At 61.2% G+C, this 20,359-nt stretch overlaps 3 protein-coding genes across 5 annotated transcripts in view; all 3 read left to right on the forward strand.

Moving 5' to 3' along the window:
* The first annotated feature begins 239 nt into the window (after positions 1-239).
* SYT5 (synaptotagmin 5) lies at positions 240-13,521 on the forward strand. Of its 2 annotated transcripts, XR_012156021.1 has the most exons (10): positions 240-326; positions 4,887-5,045; positions 5,231-5,409; positions 6,430-6,549; positions 7,294-7,461; positions 7,689-7,856; positions 8,615-8,732; positions 9,249-9,382; positions 9,786-10,058; positions 12,793-13,521. XR_012156021.1 is itself a non-coding variant. In XM_073322069.2 (9 exons), the coding sequence occupies exons 1-9, from the start codon at positions 314-316 to the stop codon at positions 9,993-9,995; spliced, it is 1,269 nt and encodes a 422-aa protein (XP_073178170.1). In that variant the 5' UTR covers positions 240-313; the 3' UTR covers positions 9,996-13,521. The 2 variants fall into 2 exon arrangements, 1 of the variants encoding a protein (XP_073178170.1); XM_073322069.2 differs by having other exon boundaries at positions 9,786-13,521.
* Positions 13,522-18,123: 4,602 nt separating this feature from the next.
* DNAAF3 (dynein axonemal assembly factor 3) lies at positions 18,124-20,336 on the forward strand. Of its 2 annotated transcripts, none has more exons than XM_078850095.1 (3): positions 18,124-18,317; positions 18,911-19,053; positions 19,377-20,336. In XM_078850095.1, exons 1-3 carry the CDS (start codon positions 18,208-18,210, stop codon positions 19,484-19,486), a joined length of 363 nt encoding a protein of 120 aa, XP_078706221.1. In that variant the 5' UTR covers positions 18,124-18,207; the 3' UTR covers positions 19,487-20,336. The 2 variants fall into 2 exon arrangements, with proteins under 2 accessions (XP_078706221.1, XP_078706222.1); XM_078850096.1 differs by having other exon boundaries at positions 18,124-18,289.
* TNNI3 (troponin I3, cardiac type) overlaps positions 20,206-20,359 on the forward strand; it is a 3,767-nt gene continuing 3,613 nt past the window's right edge. The window contains 1 exon segment of the mRNA XM_078850373.1: positions 20,206-20,223. Coding sequence (XP_078706499.1) covers positions 20,206-20,223 — 18 coding nt within the window.

Below are 20,359 nucleotides of genomic sequence, written 5' to 3' on the forward strand. Positions count from 1 at the left end.
ACCCAGAGCCCCCTCTTTCCTCACCCGCCTCCACTGCGATGGGAGATCCCCCTCAGCCCCCCTCCCTGCAATGGGAGACCCCCAGCCCCAGCCCCTCTCCCTGCAATAAGAGAGCCCCCTCCCCTCCCAGCCTGCGACTGAAGAGCCCCTCCCTTCCCAGGGATGGCAGAGTCCCCTCCCTCTCCCTGCCTGCCACGGAGGAGCCCCTCCCCCTCCTGTCCCCACCCCCTGCCCCACCCAGCCGCCGTTCAGCACCGCGGGGCGGACAGCTCCGAGCCCCGCTCCGGCCGCCCGGTGCCGGCCCCCCGCCGCGATGGAGGGAGACGGTAGGAGCCCCCCCCCCCGTCCCCCGATGGGAGCAGCCGGCGCTGAGGACTCGGGGGGCCGGGAGCTGAGGGGGGCGGCGGGGGGGAACAAAGCCGGGGGCGGGGAGCGGCTGAAGGGTCCGATCGCGGCTGGGGGAGGGGGGGCTGGCCGTGGCGCGGGGCCGGGTCCCAGCTGGGTCCATCGGTGTCACTCTGGAGTGACACCCGTTTACACTGGCTGAGGATCTGTCCCTAGAATCGCCCCCTGTGTCTTGATGGGCAAATTCGCTCCATAGAGGGCCAGAGGCTCAGCTGGTCTAAAGAGGTGTCACTCCAGTGTGACTCTGAATCACGCCAGCTGGGGGTCTGGCCCCACTGATCCAATGGAGCTGCAGCCACTGGCCCAGCTGGGACTCTGGCCCCACTGATCCAATGGAGCTGCAGCCACTGGCCCAGCTGGGACTCTGGCCCCACTGATCCAATGGAGCTGCAGCCACTGGCCCAGCGGGGGTCTGGCCCCACTGATCCAATGGAGCTGCAGCCACTGGCCCAGCGGGGGTCTGGCCCCACTGATCCAGTGGAGCTGCGCCACTGGCCCAACTGGGGGTTGGCCCCATAACCCCCAATGGAACTACAGTGGATGGACCCAGCTGGGGATCTGGCCCCACTGGCCCCAAAGGAGCTGTAGCCACTGGGTCCTGGCCCCCTTGGGGAGCGCTGAGGAGTTGATGGATAGAGGGGAGCTCATGGCCCTGGGTGAGGTAGGGTGGGACCTGGGGGGCGAGGAGGGGGCAGGGTCCGGGAGGGGGCTGGGCTGGGCTGGAAGAGGAGCGGTGCTGGGAATTCGGAGGATCGATATTTCAGAGCTGTCGGCTCCCATCTTTTGTGTGTCTCACGGGACCCCGGGCGTCAGAGGGTCCAGCCCAGAGCCAGGTTCTTGGCCGGCTCCGCAGCTGAGTCACGGCAGCTGGGGCTGGGGAGGAGCCCATCTCTTGCCCTGATGCCCCAAGCAGGGCACCCGCTGACCCCCAGGGCCAGGCAGAGGCCGGCGCAGATGGGCGCGGTCCACAAGGTTGGGTCCAACTTAACAGGTGAAACCATATCCCCAGCCGCAGGCCGGGGGCCCATGGAGCCATCCCAGGTCAGGCCAGCTTGGGGTCCTGGCCCCATTGATCCAGTGACGCTATGGTCAGTGGGGGCTGTCCAGTGCTCAAAGCACATGCCCTGTAGCACAGACCCCGTGTGTGGTCTGGTGCGTGGGGGGAGGGTTGGAAGCCAGGACACCTGGGTTCTCTTCCTGGCTCTGAGAGGGGAGTGGGGTCGAGTGGTTAGAGCAGGGGGGCTGGGAGCCAGGACTCCTGGGTTCTCTTCCTGGTCTGGGAGAGGGGTGGGGCCTGGTGGTTAGAAGGGCAGTGGGGGGAGCTGGGAACCAGGACTCCTGGGTTCTCTCCCTGGTCTGGGAGGGGAGTGGGGTCTACTGGTTAGAGCGGGGTTGGGGGGAGCTGGGAACACGGACTCCTGGGTTCTGTCCCCAGCTCACTTCCCCCCTGGCTGGGCCCCGATCTCGCGGTGTGTTGGGTTTCATTGCTGGGGCGGGGTGGGGGGGGGGGCGGGGGCTGTTGTGGTGCAGAAGGGCCCAGCTGTTGTGGATCCTCCGGCCTCAGGGCACGCGGGGGGGGGGGGGGAGGCACACGTACTCAGAGAGTCAGAACTGGAAAACCGCACACGCAGGCAGGGACACGTGCGCCCGCCCTGCCTCCCTGGCCCCGGGCTCCCCCCAGCCCCGCCGGTGCCCCTCACTCCCGACCCGCAGCCTCCTGCCAGCCCGGCCCTGGGCTCCCCCCATACATAGCTTTTCTCCCGTCGCCAGCCCCAGGGGAACCCTCTGCAGGGTGGGGGCTCAGTTCTTCTCTCCTATTCAGCCATATCACCCCCTTTGCTAAGGCTGTGGGTTAGTGCCCCTCGGAGGTTGTTGTGGGGTAATAGGGGCCCCGGCCACACAGCGGACGGGGCTCAAGCCCAACAAACTCATTTCACGGCCGTGGAAAGTGGTAGCGGGGGAGAGAGGTTGGTTGACTCAGAGAACCCACCTCCCAGACCCAGGGAGAGAACCCAGATGTCCTGGCTCTCAGCCCCCCAGCTCTAACCACTAGACCCCACTCCCCTCCCAGACCCAGGGAGAGAACCCAGGAGTCGTGATACACTGCGTCACTCCGCCGACACTGCCCAACATGTAATTAAAATGATGTGGATCCCCCAGCCCCATAGAGGGTGGGGACACGTGTTTGGGGCTGAGTGTTCGGGGCTGGGGTTTGTCTGTTGGCCTCAAGGGGCTGATTCAATCCCTTCTTCCTGCTTGTGTGCTCTGCCCTTCCCCAGATACACAGGGTTATTGCCCCTCATCAGCGCCAGCACCTCTTAGAGGGGAAAGGCCCCGTGCCCCAGCCCCCACCCCCCCTGAGCCAGCCAGTTCCTGCCCTGGGGCCAGATGGGAGCTGGTGCCCCCTAGAGAGTCAGGCCCCATGCCCCATGGCTCCTTCCAGGGTGGTGTTTTCCGGTGGTTGCTCTGGTTGACAAAGGCCTGGGCTGACAGGGGCTGGTGGGGACGGGGGGCGGGGGGGGGGAGCTGTCACCCAGCTCAGCACAAGTGGGCGTCAGGGCCCAGGGCAGCGAGGTTGCGTGAGAGAGAGAGAGCGAGCGCGAGCCGGCCGGCGCTGGGGTGAGCAATCACAGGGGTGGAGGGGCCCACGGGTCTGCTCCGGGGCAGGGGCTGGATACCGCGCTAGATGGGCCCGTGGGTTTGCGCCGGGGGTGGGGATGGGGGTCTCTCGTGTTACCCTGTGTCTGTCTATGTCCAGGCACCTGGGTTTGTGCTTAAAGCACTCGACTGGGAGCCAGGACGTCTGGATGCTAGCCCCGGGACCCCCCCCAACCCCCTCCCTGACGAGATCGGAGCCCCGTCGCACCGGGCACTGCCCACGCCCCCCCCCCCCGCAGCTGGAGCCAGGCCCTGCCAGCCCAGGGGAGCTCACAGCCTAAATCAAGAATTGCTGCTGCTTTCAATTCCATGGGGAAACTGAGGCCCAGGGCGGAGCTGAGCCATGCCCAGACCCACAGAGGAGGGGTGTGGAACTGAAGCCAGGCGTCCCGTGTGCCTGGCAGAGGTGGTGAGGCCCTGCTCGGGCCGGGGGAGGTGAAGGCTCCGGCCCCTGATGCCCGCCCCACAACGTGCCTCACCGCTCACTCCCCGCCCGGTGCTGGGTCAATCCTGCTGGTTGGGGGGGTGGTTAATCCACTCGGCTCCATCTGTGAGTTGGGGGTGGGGGATTAGCGAGCAGGGCCGGCCCCTGGCACTTTAACGGGCGCTAATGGGATCAGAGCCCAGGGGGAGGGGGCAGGAGAGAGAGAAATTCCCCATCAGCCAGGCCCCGGCACAGCCGGCCCCTGACATTCCCCATCTGTCTGTTACCCCCTTCTAGCCAGCCCCCCTCTCAGCCTCTAGCTATCGAGGCATCCCAACGCCCCCTCTGTCCGGCCGGCCGGCTCCAGTCCCTAGCTAGCTACCCCTCTACCCCTCCCCGGGCACCACCCCGTCTGTCTGGCTGCTGTCCCATCTCTGGGAGGGGAGTGGGGTCCAGTGGTTAGAGCAGGGGGGGCCGAGAGCCAGGACTCCTGGGTTCTATCCCCATCTCTGGGAGGGGAGGGGAGGGGGGGTCCAGTGGTTAGAGCAGTGGGGGGCTGGGAGCCAGGACCCCTGGGTTCGATTCCTCACCCCGTGGAGTGCTGGGCGGTGAGCCAGGCCAGGCCAGGGTGCAAAGGCAGTTTGCCAGCGGGGAGCAAGGCAAGTTTGCCAGGGCGGCCCCGGCCCGTTGCACAGGGGATGGAGGGTCCTGCCAGGGAGAGGAACAGCGGGGAGGTGCGGGGAGCCAGGACTCAGTTTGATAGATTGCCCAGTTTGATCGTCCTCCTGCGTGGGCCGGGCGGGGGTGGGGGCTGGTCGCACGTTGAGGGTGATTTTTTTCAAACTCATCAAGCTGATGCGACCTATTTCCTGGATTCCCGACCTTGCCCCCGGGGTTAATGCCGGCGGTAACTTACAGGCACCTTGCAGGGGCTAAAAGATAAACAGCTATAAGACCGATATCTATCCTGAGCAAAACTGACCCACAGGTGACCCAGGCTTCTGCTCTGCCAGCGTCCCACATACCCCCCGTCGCTGGGGGTACCCCCTCACCAAGGATCCCTAGGCTCTGCCCTGCCACAGCTCCGCTCTCTGATTTGGTGGCAGTAGTGGGATCCTGCAGTGCCTACCCCAGAAGCCAGGGGGAGACTGCCTGGGAGGGGATGGTATCTCCTCCTGTACAGACAGAGCCCCCTGCAGGGAAGGGTCAATGGGGACCCCCCCCCCCAACAGCAATGGGGCTGGTAGTTAACACCCCGGCAAGATGTATGGGGCACTTGGGACAATTCACACCTCTCTGAGCAATAGGTCCAGGCCCTCGGCGGACTCAGGCGGGGGGTCGGGGCCCTCTGGCAAAGTGATGATCGGACGACCCGGATCTGTGCCCTCCCTTCCCCCAGGTGCAAAGATGAACGCAGCTCGGCGATCGGCCATGCTGGCCTCGGAGGTGACCGCGCCTCCCAGCCAGCCGGCCCTGAACGCCACTGAGACGCCCAGCAAGGAGAACGTCTTCTCCGACATGAAGGACAAGTTCATGAACAAGCTCAGCAAGCTGCCAAGTGAGTGCTTGGGGGGGATCCCCTCCCTGTAGCCCCCTGCCCCACCCCAGAGGCAGTCGCATCTCAGCACTGGGCCAGAGCCCACCCCAGAGGGGCTGCATCCCAGTGCCGGGCGAGGGGTAACCAGCCCCCCGCGTCCTGCCCCAGAGGGGCCCCGTCTCACTCCCGCTCTGTCCCTGCCGCAGTCCCGCCCTGGGCCGTGGCCACCATCCTGATCGTGGCGGCTCTTCTTCTGCTCTGCTGCTGCTTCTGCGCCTGCAAGAAATGCGGGAAGAAGAAGAAGGCGAAGAAGGCGAAGGAGAAAGTGAAGGCGCAGATCAACCTGAAGGAGGTGAAGGAGCTGGGCCAGAGCTACATCGACAAGGTGAGACCCCTTCTAGGGGTCGCCGGCTCCCACCCAGCCCCAGGGCGGGCGCTGGCTGGCTCAGGGGGGCGGGGAATGGGGCCCGGGGCCTGTCCCCTCTAGGGGGCGCCGGCTCCCACCCAGCCCCAGGGTGGGCACTGGCTGGCTCAGGGGGCAGGGAATGGGGCCCGGGGCCTGTCCCCTCTAGGGGGCGCCAGCTCCCACCTGGCCCCAGGGCGGGCACTGGCTGGCTCAGGGGGCAGGGAATGGGGCCCGGGGCCTGTCCCCTCTAGGGGGTGCCGGCTCCCACCTGGCCCCAGGGCGGGCACTGGCTGGCTCAGGGGGCAGGGAATGGGGCCCGGGGCCTGTCCCCTCTAGGGGGCGCCGGCTCGCACCTGGCCCCAGGGCGGGCACTGGCTGGCTCAAGGGGTGGGGAAGTGGGCTTGGGGCCTTCCCTGCTAGGGGGCCCCCACCAGGGTGAGAGGCTGGCGGGGGGGCCTCAGTTTGGGACTCAGCTGCTACTGAGCTGCTTATCTCCTAAGCCTCCCAGATGCCTAAGCCCTTGGCCCCTGAGGCAGCAGCCTCTGACCTTGGGGGCTGCCTGGACGCTCCGCCGAGGGGTGGGGTAGTTGTGTGTGGGATGGGGGGGGGTAGAAGGAAGCTATTTTGGGTCATGGTTGTATAAGTGATGTGTGTCTGTCTCTCCCTGGCGCCCCCTGCTGGAGGGGCCGGGCCCTGCGCTGTGCGTGCGTCTCTGGCGCCCCCTGCTGGAGGGGCCGGGCCCTGCGCTGTGTGTGCGTCCCTGGAGCCCCCTGCAGGAGGGGTGGGGCCCTGCGCTGTGAGTGCGTCCCTGGCGCCCCCTGCTGGAGGGGCCGGGCCCTGCGCTGTGTGTGCGTCTCTGGCGCCCCCTGGTGGAGGGACGGGGCCCTGCGCTGTGTGTGCGTCCCTGGTGCCCCCTGCTGGAGGGGCCGGGCGCTGCATGTGTAACTGAGGTGCTGGCTGAACTCAGGGTCTCTCTCTCACTCCCTCTCCCCGCCCCAGGTGCAGCCTGACATTGAGGACCTGGACCCAGCGCTGCTGCCCGAGCCAAAGGACGAGAAGCCCCAGGAGAAGCTGGGCAAGCTGCAGTACTCGCTGGACTACGACTTCCAGAACGGGCAGGTGCGGGCACCCACGTGGCCTGGCATGGGACCCAGGCATCCAGGCTCACATCCCTCCCAATTCCAACCTAGGAAAAAACCCTCCCTGCCCAGAGCTGGGAATGGAACATAGGAGTCCTGGCTCCCAGCCCCCCCTGCTCTAACCACTAGACCCCATTCCCCTCCCAGAGCTGGGGAGAGAACCCAGGAGTCCTGGCTCCCAGCCCCCCCCTGCTCTAACCACTAGACCCCACTCCCCTCCCAGAGCCCTGGAGAGAACCCAGGAGTCCTGGCTCCCAGCCCCCCCTGCTCTAACCACTAGACCCCACTCCCCTCCCAGAGCCCTGGACAGAACCCAGGAGTCCTGGCTCCCAGCTCCCCACCGCTCTAACCACTAGACCCCACTCCCCTCCCAGAGCCGGGGAGAGAACCCAGGAGTCCTGGCTCCCAGCCCCCCCCCCCCCGCTCTAACCACTAGACCCCACTCCCCTCCCAGAGCCCGGGAGAGAACCCAGGAGTCCTGGCTCCCAGCCCCCCCTGCTCTAACCACTAGACCCCACTCCCCTCCCAGAGCCCGGGAGAGAACCCAGGAGTCCTGGCTCCCAGCCCCCCCTGCTCTAACCACTAGACCCCACTCCCCTCCCAGAGCCCGGGAGAGAACCCAGGAGTCCTGCGTCCTCTGTGTGGGGCACTGCTGTGGGGGAAGCTCACAGGGCGGCTGACACCCGGTGTCAGACTGGAACTTTTCCCTTTCACCCTGTCCCAGCTGGTGGTGGGCATCATCCAGGCAGCCAACCTGCCGGCGCTGGACATCGGGGGCACGTCCGACCCCTACGTCAAAGTCTTCCTGCTCCCTGAGAAGAAGAAAAAACACGAGACCAAAGTGCATCGGAAAACCCTGAACCCCACGTTCAACGAGACCTTCATCTTCAAGGTAACACCCCTCACTCCCGACCCACAGCCCTCTCCATGCCCCCCAGCTCTGCCGGTGCCCCTCACTCCCGACTCGCAGCCCCCTCCGTGCCCCCCAGCTCTGCCGGTGCCCCTCACTCCCGACTCGCAGCCCCCTCCGTGCCCCCCAGCTCTGCCGGTGTCCCTCACTCCCAACCCGCAGCCCCGCTGGGGGAGGGGCCCTGCTGATCTCTCCCCCCGCGCCCCCAGATCCCGTACGTGGAGCTGGGCGGGCGGACCCTGGTCATGGCCGTCTACGACTTCGACCGGTTCTCCAAGCACGATGCCATCGGGGAGCTGCGGGTGCCCATGAGCAGCCTGGACCTAGCCCAGCCCATCGAGGCATGGCGGGACCTGCAGTCCGCGGAGCAGGAAGAGGTGAGGCCCCACCCGTGGGCCCTGTCGCCTGGCAACCCCGCCTGTGGGGGTGCATCCCAGCAGGCGGGGGGGAGGGGGTTCCCTGGGGGGGAGGGGGGCCTGGGGGTTGGAATTCCCTGGGAGAGGAGGTGGCTTGGGATTCTCTGGGAGGGGAGGGGAACCTGGGGGATGGGATTCCCGGTGGGGAGGGGGGTTGGGATTTTCTGGGGGGCTCTGGTGGCTTGGGATTCTCTGGGAGGGGAGGGGAGTCTGGGGGTTGGGATTCCTGGGGGGGGAAAGTCTGGAGGGGATGAGATTCCCAGGGGGAGGGGGACTCTAGGGGATGGAAATCTGGGGGGAGGGGGGGCTCTGGGGAATGTGATTCTGTGTGGGAGGGGCACTCTAGGGGATGGGATTCCCAGGGTGGGAGGGGGGTTCTGGGGGATGGGATTCTGGCAGGGAGGGGGTCTCTGGGTGAGGGGATTCCCAGGAGGGAGGGGGTGTCTGGGGGAGGGGATTCCCTGGGAGAGGAAGGGTTCTGGGGGATGGGATGCCTGTAGGGGAAGGGGGGTTTTGGGGGTTGGGATTCCCTGGGGGGAGAGGGCATTGTGGGATGGGAGTCCCTGGGGGGAGGGGGCCCTGGGGGATGGGATTTGGGGGGGGGGGAAGTGTTGGCTAATGTGGGAGAGGGGGGTCCCTAGAGCTAGGATTCCTGGGGAGGGGAAGCTGCAGTCCAGCCCTCCCAGTCTGACTGTGCCCCCCCTCCCCGTGCCGCACAGCAGGAGAAGTTGGGGGACGTTTGCTTCTCCCTGCGCTACGTCCCCACGGCTGGGAAGCTCACGGTCATTGTGCTGGAAGCCAAGAACCTGAAGAAGATGGATGTGGGGGGGCTGTCAGGTGAGACAATGCTGCAAGCTTCCTCCCTGCAGTGCCCCAGCTGGGGACCCCGGTGCTGCGAGCTTCCTCCCAGCAGAGCCCCAGCCAGGGCCCTAGTGCTGTGAGCTTCCTCCCTGCAGTGCTCCAGCCGGGGACCCAGTCGCTGTGAGCTTCCTCCCCATAGTGGTCCAGCCGGGGACCCTGGCGCTGTGAGCTTCCTCCCCGCAGTGACCCAGGCCGGGACCCTGGGACTGCAAACTTCCTGGCAGCAGTGCCCCAGCCAAGGTCCTGTCTCTGCCCCGAGTGGGTCAGGCTCATGCCTGGATGTCCAGGGGGTTGAGCTCCATTGACACCCTGGCCTTGGGGCTCAGCAAACTTACAGGGGTGCTTGAACCTGCAGGAGCCAGGAATTGTGGGATAGCTACCTCACTGGTCACCTGACTGGTCCAGCTTGGGGGCAGGGCAGGGGGTTGCTCTTCAGACCCAGGTGGGGCGTGGGGTCTCTGTTCTGAAGTGTCTCCCGCCCCCACCCTCCAGATCCCTACGTGAAAATCCACCTGATGCAGGGAGGAAAGCGGCTAAAGAAGAAGAAAACGACCATTAAGAAAAATACCCTGAACCCCTATTATAACGAGTCCTTCAGCTTTGAGGTTCCCTTTGAGCAGATCCAGGTGAGTCCCCCCCCTGCCCTCAAACTCCGAGCCAGCCAGTTCCTGTCCTGGGGCCAGATGGGAGCTGGTGCCCCCAAGATGGCAAAGTCCCTGGGCCCCATTCCCCACCCCCTTGAACCAGCCAGTCCCTGTTCTGGGGCTGGATGGGAGCCGGCTCCCCCTAGATGGGAGATGGCACTCCCTTCTCTCACCGGCTTGATGTGGATATTACTGGTGTGGGGGAAGATCACAACACTGGGGGGGATCCCCAGCTGGGGGCACTGCTGCAGGGAAGCTTGCAGCACAGCACGGGAAATCCCTGGCTAATGGCACCGCTGCCCGGGGAAGTTCATGGCCCTGGCCAATCCCCAGCTGGGGCATCGCAGTGGGTGAGCTCACTGTGCCACCTCTCCTCCCCCGGCAGAAAGTCCAGGTTGTTCTCACCGTCCTGGATTACGACAAGCTGGGGAAGAATGAGGCCATTGGGAAGGTCTTTGTGGGCTGCAATGCCACGGGCACGGAGCTGCGTCACTGGTCCGACATGCTGGCCAATCCTCGGCGCCCCATCGCCCAGTGGCACACCCTGCAGACGGAAGAGGAGGTGGACATGGTCATCAGCATGAAGACCTCCTGATGCCCCTTCTTCCCCCCCGATCCTGGCCTGGCTGGCGGGCAGTCGTCCCATCTCCCGTCCTGAGTGAGTGGGAACGTGTGGGTGAGGCGCCTCTGGAGAATGCGTGTGTGGGATCGCCTGTGAGCCTGTTTCCTCTTTCAGAGCTGTTCCTGTTGAAACATCTTCGAGAAAACCTTCTGTTTCTGATCCGCTGTGTGAACCGTGAGGTTTACGTTGTGTCAAGAAGCTGGTGAGACGTCTACTATAGGGTTACTATAGGGTTACTATGGAGTTACCATAGGTTTACTATGAGGTTACTGCGGGGTTACAATATGACTGCAGTAGGTTTACCCATCATGTTGTGCCACCTCATTTGAAAACTGGGTCTTGTGTGTAAACCTATTGTAAACCTGTTTACTAATGACTTACAACAGGTTTACTTTAGGGCTACCATAACTTTGCACAGGTGGATGTCATAGTGTGGTGACACATTTAAAAGCTAGGCCTCATGTAAATCTCTTGTAAATCTGTAGAGGAGGCATCCTAAAGATTTCCACCTTTGGATCTTGCAAGTCTCCTGTATGAAACTATTGTAGCTGTATTGACTACGGGTTTACAATATACTTATATACTTGGATGCTATAGCGCAGTGCCATCTTTGAAAATTAAGCTTAATGTGTAACCCTATTGTAGATTTGATTCTTGTATGTTTACTAGTGGTTTACAACAGATTCACTCAATGGTTACACTTAGCTTCACATGCTTGGATAGTATGGTAGGGTGCCATATTTTAAAACTGGGCTTCATGTGTAATCCTGTTGTAATTCTAGCTTTACTACAGATTGGCTCCAGGTTCATTTACAGCTTTACAAAGTGTTTATTATAGGCTTACAAGATATTTACTACGGGTTTCACACAGGTATACTTTGGGTTTACTACAGGTTCATGACAAGTTTACTATAGATTTTTTGTGGTCTTATGATATGTCTAATATAGGTTTACAACAGGTTTACTGAGGGCTTATAACAGGTTTACTATTACTTTAAATTTTACTGTACATGATTTACTCTAGTACATTATTACTACATTTTACTGTAGGCTTACAATGGGTTTACAACAGGTTCACTAGAGACTTATGATAGGTTCACTATGGCTTTACTATTAGTTTACAAACATGTTTATTATGGGTTTACAGCAAGTTTACTATTAGTTTACAAACATGGGTTTACAACAAGTTCACGATGGGTTTACAACAGGTTCATTGTTGTTTTACAAACATGTTTACTATAGGCTTGCAACAGGTTTGCTATATGTTTACTATTGGCTTACAATGAGTTTACTGTGGGTTTAGAACAGGTTCACTACAGATGTACCAGATGTTTACAACAAGCTTACTATTGGTTTACAAACATATTTTCTACAGTCTTACGACAGGTTTTCTATATGATTACTACAGGCTTGCAGTGACTTTACCATGGGTTTACAATAGGTTCACTATAGACTTACATGTTTACAATAGGTTTGCAACAGATTCACTGTGGGTTTAAAACAGGGTCACTATGGGTTTACAGCAGGTATACTATTGGTTTACAAACATGTTTATTATAGGCTTACAACAGGTTGACAACAAGTGTACATGAGGGCCAACATTCAAATACACATTCCTTGCTCATATCGTCCCCCCTCTGGCTGCCTCATGGTGCACATTGGACAATCGGTCCTCGAGCATTTAAATCTATTGCAAACTTTACACATGAGACCCAGCCTCCAAATGCAGGCCCCTTTCAATGGAAGCCCCAAAATAGGACCATCCCTTGAAGGCACCAGCATCGGAGAGCTCAGCTCCTGTTTTCCCAGTGCCTGGTGGGATTATTACCTGGCTCAGTTTAATTCATCTCCGTTGATGTTTTGTTTTGGGTTGTTTTCTGCTTAGCTTCTGCCAATGAAATCAGGCTGATCCGATTCCCCACCTGGTTCCTGTTGTACCAAACCTTGCTGCTGTTCATCGCTACTCACACTTGTTAGTTAATTAACGTCCTTGAGGGGGGGACTCGGTATGATCATCCCTGGCTCTGGGAAGGTTAGAGCAGGGTGGCCTGGGAGCCAGGACTCCTGGGTTCTCTCCCTGACTCTGGAAGGGGAGTGGGGTCTAGTGGTTAGAGCAGGGGGGACCTGGAGTCAGGACTCCTGGGTCCTATTCACCATCTGACCTCTGGCAAGCCAATTCCTCTTCATACACTCCTAAAACTGGGCTAACACCCCAGTCTGAAGCCCTCAGACACAAGGCTGCAAAGTATTAATACAATGACCTCTTGGCTTTCGCTACCCAGAGCTCTCCTGCTCGACCATGGAGCCACTTTTCTCCTCATGCCCCGTCTGGCTCCATTTCGGTTCACTGGGAGCTTGGCTGTATTTTGTTACTAATTGCTTCCTCCAGCTATTTAGTTCCCGAAGCAGAATCTCCCGTTCCTGCCCTGTCCAGGGATTTCTGTTCCCAGCAAAATGAGCTCAAGAAGAAGGACACCTCACCAGGCCAAGAATGGTCAAGTGTAGGGGGTGGTGGCCATTTTGTTTCTCGTGTTGACCACGATAGGATGTTTGGTATTATCCTCTGATTGTAGAATTAGCACCCCTTGGGGACTAAAAAATGCCTTCCATCCCCGCTATTTAAATCTTATCCCCTCTGTCTCCTCTCTCTGGTCCCAAATTTTAGTGACAGGCATGACTGGAGGCGTGATTGTGTCCTAATTCCATTGGCTGAGCCCTCGTTAGCTGGCTAACTCTCCATCACCTTTCCTCCCCCACCCCCCCCTCCCAGTCTCAACTTTTAGCCATAAGCAAAGTGAAGAATACGAGGACCTCTGCTCAAGATGGCCTTCATCAAGATGGACGGAGACGTTAAATTACTTCCACTGACCAGTCCCTTGTGTCTCTCCATCTCTCTTTATCCCCCGGCCCCAACTTCTAGCAAAAAACAGAGAGATTATCAAGAGGGTGGCCATCTGAGTTGATGGCCACCATCCAGGATGGTGGCCACTCAAGATGGGGATGGTCATTCATGAAGATGGCCATGCCACATGATGGCGAACTGTGAGGCAATGCTAAATACTAGTCTCCCCAATCTCCTTTCCACCCTAAGTCCCAACTTCTAGCAACAACTGGTGTGTAAATGCCCGGCGCAAGATGGCCTCTGCCAAGCGTTGGAGAGATGCTGTGTCCTCCGTGAACCCCTTGTTCATGGTTCAAGATGACCTCCCCACCTCCGTAACAATGAGTGTGCCAAGAATTAAATGACCACCACCGTGCTGTGGCAGACACGCTGTAGGATAACGGCAGACGGGATCGTGTACAGGCCAAAGAGGACCATTGTAACCTATGACGTGGGTGGATTCTACCCCCACCCTCCCATTTTGAAGAACCTCCCCGCTCTCACCCGTTAGCGGTGCTGTCCTTTATACGCCGCACCCCTTTTGAACAGGTTTTCATATCGATGTCTTTGACCACGCGGTAACATCGTCTGTTCATAAATAAATCAAAGAGCTCTATATTTCAAAGGTGTGTTCCTCATTGTCTCCAACGGGGAAGCAGGGAGGTAAAAGTTAAGCGACTCTTGATTTACAGCGGGGCGAGCGAGAGCGGACTCTGCTCCATTTGACTTCTATCAGCTTTCTCCTTATCACACTCCCGGTTGATAGCCCCACCTCTCACTGGAGACCCTACCCCAACAAACCGGCATCCCAGCTCCTGGGATGATTTAGTTGGTGTTGGTCCTGCTTTGAGCAGGGGGTTGGACTAGATGACTTCCTGAAGTCCCTTCCAACCCTGATATTTATGATTCAATGTTCACAAGTAACCCAACAATAACCAGCTAGGCCTGGTTCTCACAAAAGACCCTATAATAACAAACCAGCACAGAGCTCATGGGAGACCCTACAATAACAGACCAGGATATAAAGAGCTGCGTTCCAGGCAAGCTGGATACATACTCTCCCACGGCTTGTGGCTGATCTTGGGAGCGATTGCATCTGCATGACCAGGACTTTCACAGCTGCTTCTGGTAGCTAAATTTTTGTAATCCCAGCGAAGGGCAGGAGAACAGGTGTTCGCCACCTGCCAGGCCCTGCCTGCTTAGGAAGCCCGGCCTGGGGCTTGCTGATCTGAAGTAAATTATGGTATTAAATACTCTGTCCCTCAGCAAATCCCTTGCCAATCTAGGAGCAACCAAGGGCTTTAGAGGAAGATGAATATATCCTTTCCGTCCCAGAGATGTAATTCATTGTGTGTCATTAAGGGGAGGCGAGGTGGGGGAGGGAGCGTGACAGAGACTGGCAAAGAGGGAGGGAGAGACAGAGCGAGGATGAGAGGGATGCAGAGAAAGCGAAGGAAGAAAAGAAAGAGTCGGCTAGGTGTGCATAGGGCTGGCTGGGCTGGTATGGGGCGAAACACAGCATCGATAGATTTCAGAGCAGCAGCCGTGTTAGTCTGTGTGCGCAGAAAGAACAGGGGTTCGCAACCTTTTCCTTTCTGAGCCCCGACATGCTACTTGTGTCACAGCAACTGTTCTGCGTATCAAAACCACGACCGTACAGGGTAGCAAGCAGGGCAATCGCTCGGCCTTTGGCTTCAGCCCCGGGGGGCCCTGGGCTTCAGTCCCATGCGGTGGGACGTCAGCTTCCTGCCCTGGGCCCCAGTGAGTCGAACCCTGGCCCAGCGTGGCGGCCCGCCCTGGCTGAGAATTGCTGGTCTAGAGTATACCGAGATGGACTGGATTAGACAGAGGTGTGTGCATGGGGCTGGATAGATGGATGAGGGTGCGTGTGCGGGGGGCTGGCTGGCTGGCTGGTGCATATGGGGATAGATAGATAGATAGATAGATAGAGGGGGTGGATGGGGATAGATGGATAGATAGATCTATAGATAGAGGGGGCGGATGGGGATAGATAGATGGGGGGGATGGGGATAGTTAGATCGATAGATAGATAGATGGGGTGGCTGGGGATAGATAGATAGAAAGATAGAGGGGGTGGATGGGGATGGATAGATAGATAGATGGACAGATGGGGTGGATGGGGATAGACAGATAGATAGATCGATAGATAGAGGGGGCGGATGGGGATAGATAGATAGATGGACAGATGGGGTGGATGGGGATAGACAGATAGATAGATCGATAGATAGAGGGGGTGGATGGGGATAGATAGATAGATAGAGGGGGTGGATGGAGATGGATAGATAGATAGATGGATAGATGGGGTGGATGGGGATAGATAGATGGGCAGAGGGGGTGGCTGAGGATAGATAGATCGATAGATTAGATTAGATAGATGGGGTGGATGGGGATAGATAGATAGATAGACAGAGGGGGTGGCTGGGGATAGATTAGATTAGATAGAGGGGGTGGCTGAGGATAGATAGATGGACAGAGGGGGCGGATGGAGATAGATAGATAGATAGAGGGGGCGGATGGGGATAGATAGATGGATAGAGGGGGCGGATGGGGATAGATCAATAGATAGATCGATAGATAGACAGAGGGGGTGGCTGGGGATAGATAGATGGACAGAGGGGGCGGATGGGGATAGATAGATGGATAGAGGGGGCAGATGGGGATAGATAGATAGATAGAGGGGGCGGATGGAGATAGATAGATAGAGGGGGTGGCTGAGGATAGATAGATGGATAGAGGGGGTGGCTGGGGATAGATAGATGGATAGAGGGGGCGGATGGGGATAGATAGATGGATAGAGGGGGCGGATGGGGATAGATCAATAGATAGATCGATAGATGGACAGAGGGGGTGGCTGGGGATAGATAGATAGATAGATGGGGTGGCTGGGGATAGATAGATAGATGGGGCGGATGGGGATAGATCAATAGATAGATCGATAGATGGACAGAGGGGGTGGCTGAGGATAGATAGATAGAGGGAGGGATGGGGAGGGGGAGGGGACGGAGGGGGGAGAGGGAGGCGCAGACGGGGGAGGGGGAGAAGGGGGGATGGGGAAGGGGAGGAGGATGGACGGGAGGGGGGTGGGGCAGGGGTGGGGCGGGAGGGGGCGGCTGGGGATAGATAGATAGAGGGAGGGATGGGGAGGGGAGGGGGAGGGGACGGACGGGGGAGAGGGAGGCGCAGGGGGGGAGGGGGAGAAGGGGGGATGGGGAAGGGGAGGAGGATGGACGGGAGGGGGCGGGGCGGACAGAGGCGGGAGGGGGCGGCTGGGGATAGATAGATAGAGGGAGGGAGGGGGAGGGGACGGACGGGGGAGAGGGAGGCGCAGGGGGGGAGGGGGAGAAGGGGGGATGGGGAAGGGGAGGAGGATGGACGGGAGGGGGCGGGGCGGACAGAGGCGGGAGGGGGCGGCTGGGGATAGATAGATAGAGGGAGGGATGGGGAGGGGACGGACGGGGGAGAGGGAGGCGCAGGGGGGGAGGGGGAGAAGGGGGGATGGGGAAGGGGAGGAGGATGGACGGGAGGGGGCGGGGCGGACAGAGGCGGGAGGGGGGTGGGGCGGGAGGGGGCGGCTGGGGATAGATAGATAGAGGGAGGGAGGGGGAGGGGACGGACGGGGGAGAGGGAGGCGCAGGGGGGGAGGGGAGAAGGGGGGATGGGGAAGGGGAGGAGGATGGACGGGAGGGGGCGGGGCGGACAGAGGCGGGAGGGGGGTGGGGCGGGAGGGGGCGGCTGGGGATAGATAGATAGAGGGAGGAATGGGGAGGGGAGGGGAGGGGGAGGGGACGGACGGGGGAGAGGGAGGCGCAGGGGGGGAGGGGGAGAAGGGGGGATGGGGAAGGGGAAGGGGAGGAGGATGGACGGGGGGGGCGGACAGAGGCGGGAGGGGGCGGGGCGAACAGGGCTCAGCCCCCTGGCGAGGTTCGGGAGGTGGGCGGAGTCTGGGGCGGGGCTCCCCGGGGGCGGGGTCTCTGGGGAAGGGGGCGGGGTCTATCCCCGGGCTGGGGGGGGGGGCTCCAGAGAGATGAGGCCCCGTTGCCAGGGCGACCGCGTCCCGCAGCGCAACCGAGCTGCCGGCCCCGGCCGAGCTGCGCTGCTGTGGGCGGGACCCGGGGCCCGGCCCCGCAGCCCATTGGCCCGGAGCCCTGCCCGTCACGGGGGGGGGGCGCGCGAGGCAGCAAGGCGGGGGTCAGTGGGGGGCAGGTGATCGGGCGGAGGGGCAGTGTGTGGGGAGGGGCAGTGTGGGGGTGGCAGGGGAAGTAGGGGTGGGGGCAGTGTGTGGGGAGGGGCAGTGGGGGGTGAAAGGGGAAGTGGGGGACGGGCAGTGTGTGGGGAGGGGCAGTGTGGGGGTGGCAGGGGAAGTGGGGGTGGGGACAGTGTGTGGGGAGGGGCAGTGGGGGGTGAAAGGGGAAGTGGGGGAGGAGCAGTGTGGGGGTGACAGGGGAAGTGGGGGTGGGGGCACTGTGTGGGGAGGGGCAGTGTGGGGGTGGTAGGGGAAGTGGGGTGGGGTAAGTGGGGGAAGGGGCAGTGTGGGGGTGGCAGGGGAAGTGGGGGGAGGGGCAGTGTGTGGGGAGGGGCAGTGTGGGGGTGGCAAGGGAAGTGGGGGGAGGGGCAGTGTGGGGGTGGTAGGGGAAGTGGGGGGAGGGGCAGTGTGTGGGGAGGGGCAGTGTGGGGGTGGCAGGGGAAGTGGGGGTGGGGGCAGTGTGGGGGTGGCAGGGGAAGTGGGGGGACGGGCAGTGTGTGGGGAGGGGCAGTGTGGGGGTGGCAGGGGAAGTGGGGGGAGGGGCAGTGTGTGGGGAGGGGCAGTGTGAGGGTGGTAGGGGAAGTAGGGGTGGGGCAGTGTGTGGGGAGGGGCAGTGGGGGGTGAAAGGGGAAGTGGGGGGAGGAGCAGTGGGGGTGACAGGGGAAGTGGGGGTGGGGGCACTGTGTGGGGAGGGGCAGTGTGGGGGTGGCAGGGGAAGTGAGGGGTGGGGAAGAGATGGGGAGGGGGTCAGTGGGGTGCAGGTGATCCCTAGGGAAGGGGGCAGGAGGTGCAGGGGGTAAGGGGAGTGGAGAGCAGTTGGGGGCGGCGCAGAAAGTGGCAGAGGGCAGATGGCCAGTGGGGGAGGAGGAGAGATGGGGCAGCGGCGGGGTAGGTAGGTGGTCACTGGGGAGGGAAAGAGACGAGGGAAGTGGGGGGAGGGGCATCAGTGGGGGTGGCAGCGGGAAGGTTGAGGGGGAGCGGCCCCCCGGCCCTGGCAGCCCCACACCCACACGGGGTGCACGTGTCTTTCTTTTCCAGCCATGACGATGGCAGCCGGCAGCAGCAGCTTCGGCACCACCTGCTGGTGGGGCTTCTCCCCCGCGCTCGACCTGCAGAGGGAATGTGGGTCTTCCTCGTCCCCTGTGTTACGGTAGCGCCTGGGACCCCCCTTCAGACCAGCCCCCCATGGTGCTAGGTGCTGTACAGACCCAGCGCAAGGAAAACCCCAAAGAGCTGACAAGCCAACTCTTGACCCCTCCCCATCTCAGGGGTCCCGGGGGGGGTTCGGCATTGGCCCCTCCAGTCTATTCCTCCTGGCCCCTTTGGGGGGCAGAGCCAGGCTCACGCCCTCCAGTCTATTCCCCCATCCCAGGGGTGGAATCATCCCTTTATGCTTATTCCAAAATCTGATCCCTCTGGGACAAGTGACCTGTGTCCTCTTCCCCTTCCGGTTTTAAATGGGTTGCCTTTGAGCTTCGCTGTTTAAGTCTTATGGGGTGGGGTGGGGCTGGTTATTCAGGGACCCCTTGTCTGGCGCTGAGATGTGGCCCCTGTGGGGTAGGGGGCGGGAGCTGGGTATACAGGGACCCTTTGCCCAAAGCTAAGATGCGGCCCCTCTGGGGTGGAGTGCGGAGGCTAGTTATACGGGACCCCTCACCCGGCGCTGAGATGCGGCCCCCCTGGGCTGGGGCGTGGAGGCTGTTTATACAGGCCCGAGATGCACCCATTCTGTTTTCCCTGCAGGTCTGGAGAGCTCCATGGCCCATCTCTGCCTGTCACAGGACGACCTGCCCGAGCTCAATATCCTTCTGGTGGGCTCCGTCGACGGCCGCCACATCCTCAGGACCATGAGTCAAGCCCACCGCTGGCCGCGGAGGAGGATCAATGTAGGCGTCTCCCCTCCCCGGCTCCCCTCTCTCTCTCACCTGGCCTGGACGTGTGGAGTAGTGGTTAGAGCGCAGGAGTGAGCAGTCTCTGGAGAGCTGGGTTCTATCCTGGCTCGGGGAGGGGAGTGGGATCTAATGGTTAAAGCCGGGAGGGGGCTGGGAGCCAGGACTCCTGGGTTCTCTCCCTGGCTCCGGGAGGGGAGCGGTGTCTAGTAGTTAGAGCGGGGGGGGCTGGGGGCCATTGTCAAGCCTGCCCCGCATTTGGGAAGAGCTTCGGGATCCCCAGTGCAGGTGCCCCACCCCGCCTTTCCCCCTGCACTCAGCCGCGTTCCTGGGGTCGGCAGAGGCTGCAGCGACAGCTCTGCCAGCGAGGGCCGTGGTGGCAGCTGCCCGTGGGCCGTTTCTGAGCTGGCGTCAGGACTCATCAGGCTGACGGGCGAGACGGGGACGGTTTGTTCCGCGGGGCATCCGGAGGCTGGCGGCACGTGTGGCAGGAGTGTGTGTGAGCGCGGGGAGAGGTCCGTTCCGGCTGCCAGGCCCCCTCCTGCAGCCCCCCAGTGCCTCTTATCTAAACGCCCTCCCGGGATCTCCTCCATGCCAGAGGATCTCCCCGCCTCTTGCTGTGCCCTCTTCGAATCGCCTGGTCCCCAGGCTGGCAGGGGGACGTGGGGGGCGTGGGGCTTCAGTACCCACAGGGGTATTCCAGGGTGGGGAGAAGGGTTCAGAAGGGAAGCGTGAGGAGAAATCTTGGGGCTCTGAAGCTACAACTGACCCATGGTACCCCTGCTGGGAGAGATGGGGCTGGAGTAGGCAAGAGCTCCCCACACAGCCAGTGCTCCTGCCCTGCTCCCCACAAAACCCCCTGTTGGGAGAGGTGGGCTGGAGTCGCCGGGAGCCCCCCCCCCACAGCCGGCGTTTCTGCCCTGTTCCTCACAGTGCCCCCTGTTGGGAGAGGTGGGGCTGGAGTTGCCGGGAGTTCCCAGTTTCACAAGCCGAGCTCTTTACTGCAGCAGACGTGACAGTCTGGCCTAGTGGGTTTCACAGGCAAAGTCAGGGCTGTAGTAGAAACATACATTTATATCCTTACAGGAAAGATCCCTCACCTGGCGCTGGGTCGCGGCCCCTCTGGGGTGGGGCGCGGGGGCTGGGTATATGAGGATCCCTCGCCTGGTGTGGAGACACGGCCCCTCTGGGATGAGGGAACCTATAACACCCGCCCCTGCATGGACGCTGGCTTTTCCCAGGGCTTCCCAACTTGTTTTCTTTCCTGCTTCTCAGTTCTACATCGTACTCTGAGATAGCGCGT

This window comes from Lepidochelys kempii, chromosome 23, assembly GCF_965140285.1.
Source record: "Lepidochelys kempii isolate rLepKem1 chromosome 23, rLepKem1.hap1, whole genome shotgun sequence".
Taxonomy (NCBI): domain Eukaryota; kingdom Metazoa; phylum Chordata; order Testudines; family Cheloniidae; genus Lepidochelys; species Lepidochelys kempii.

Coding starts and splice junctions, on each gene's coding strand:
- SYT5 (XM_073322069.2), top strand. Junction 6,550..7,293: donor ACGACTTCCAGAACGGGCAG/GTGCGGGCACCC, acceptor ACCCTGTCCCAG/CTGGTGGTGGGCATCATCCA. Junction 7,462..7,688: donor ACGAGACCTTCATCTTCAAG/GTAACACCCCTC, acceptor CCGCGCCCCCAG/ATCCCGTACGTGGAGCTGGG.
- DNAAF3 (XM_078850095.1), top strand. CDS start 18,208: ATGACGATGGCAGCCGGCAGCAGCAGCTTCGGCACCACCTGCTGGTGG. Junction 18,318..18,910: donor TCCTCGTCCCCTGTGTTACG/GTAGCGCCTGGG, acceptor TTTTCCCTGCAG/GTCTGGAGAGCTCCATGGCC. Junction 19,054..19,376: donor GGCCGCGGAGGAGGATCAAT/GTAGGCGTCTCC, acceptor CCCTGCACTCAG/CCGCGTTCCTGGGGTCGGCA.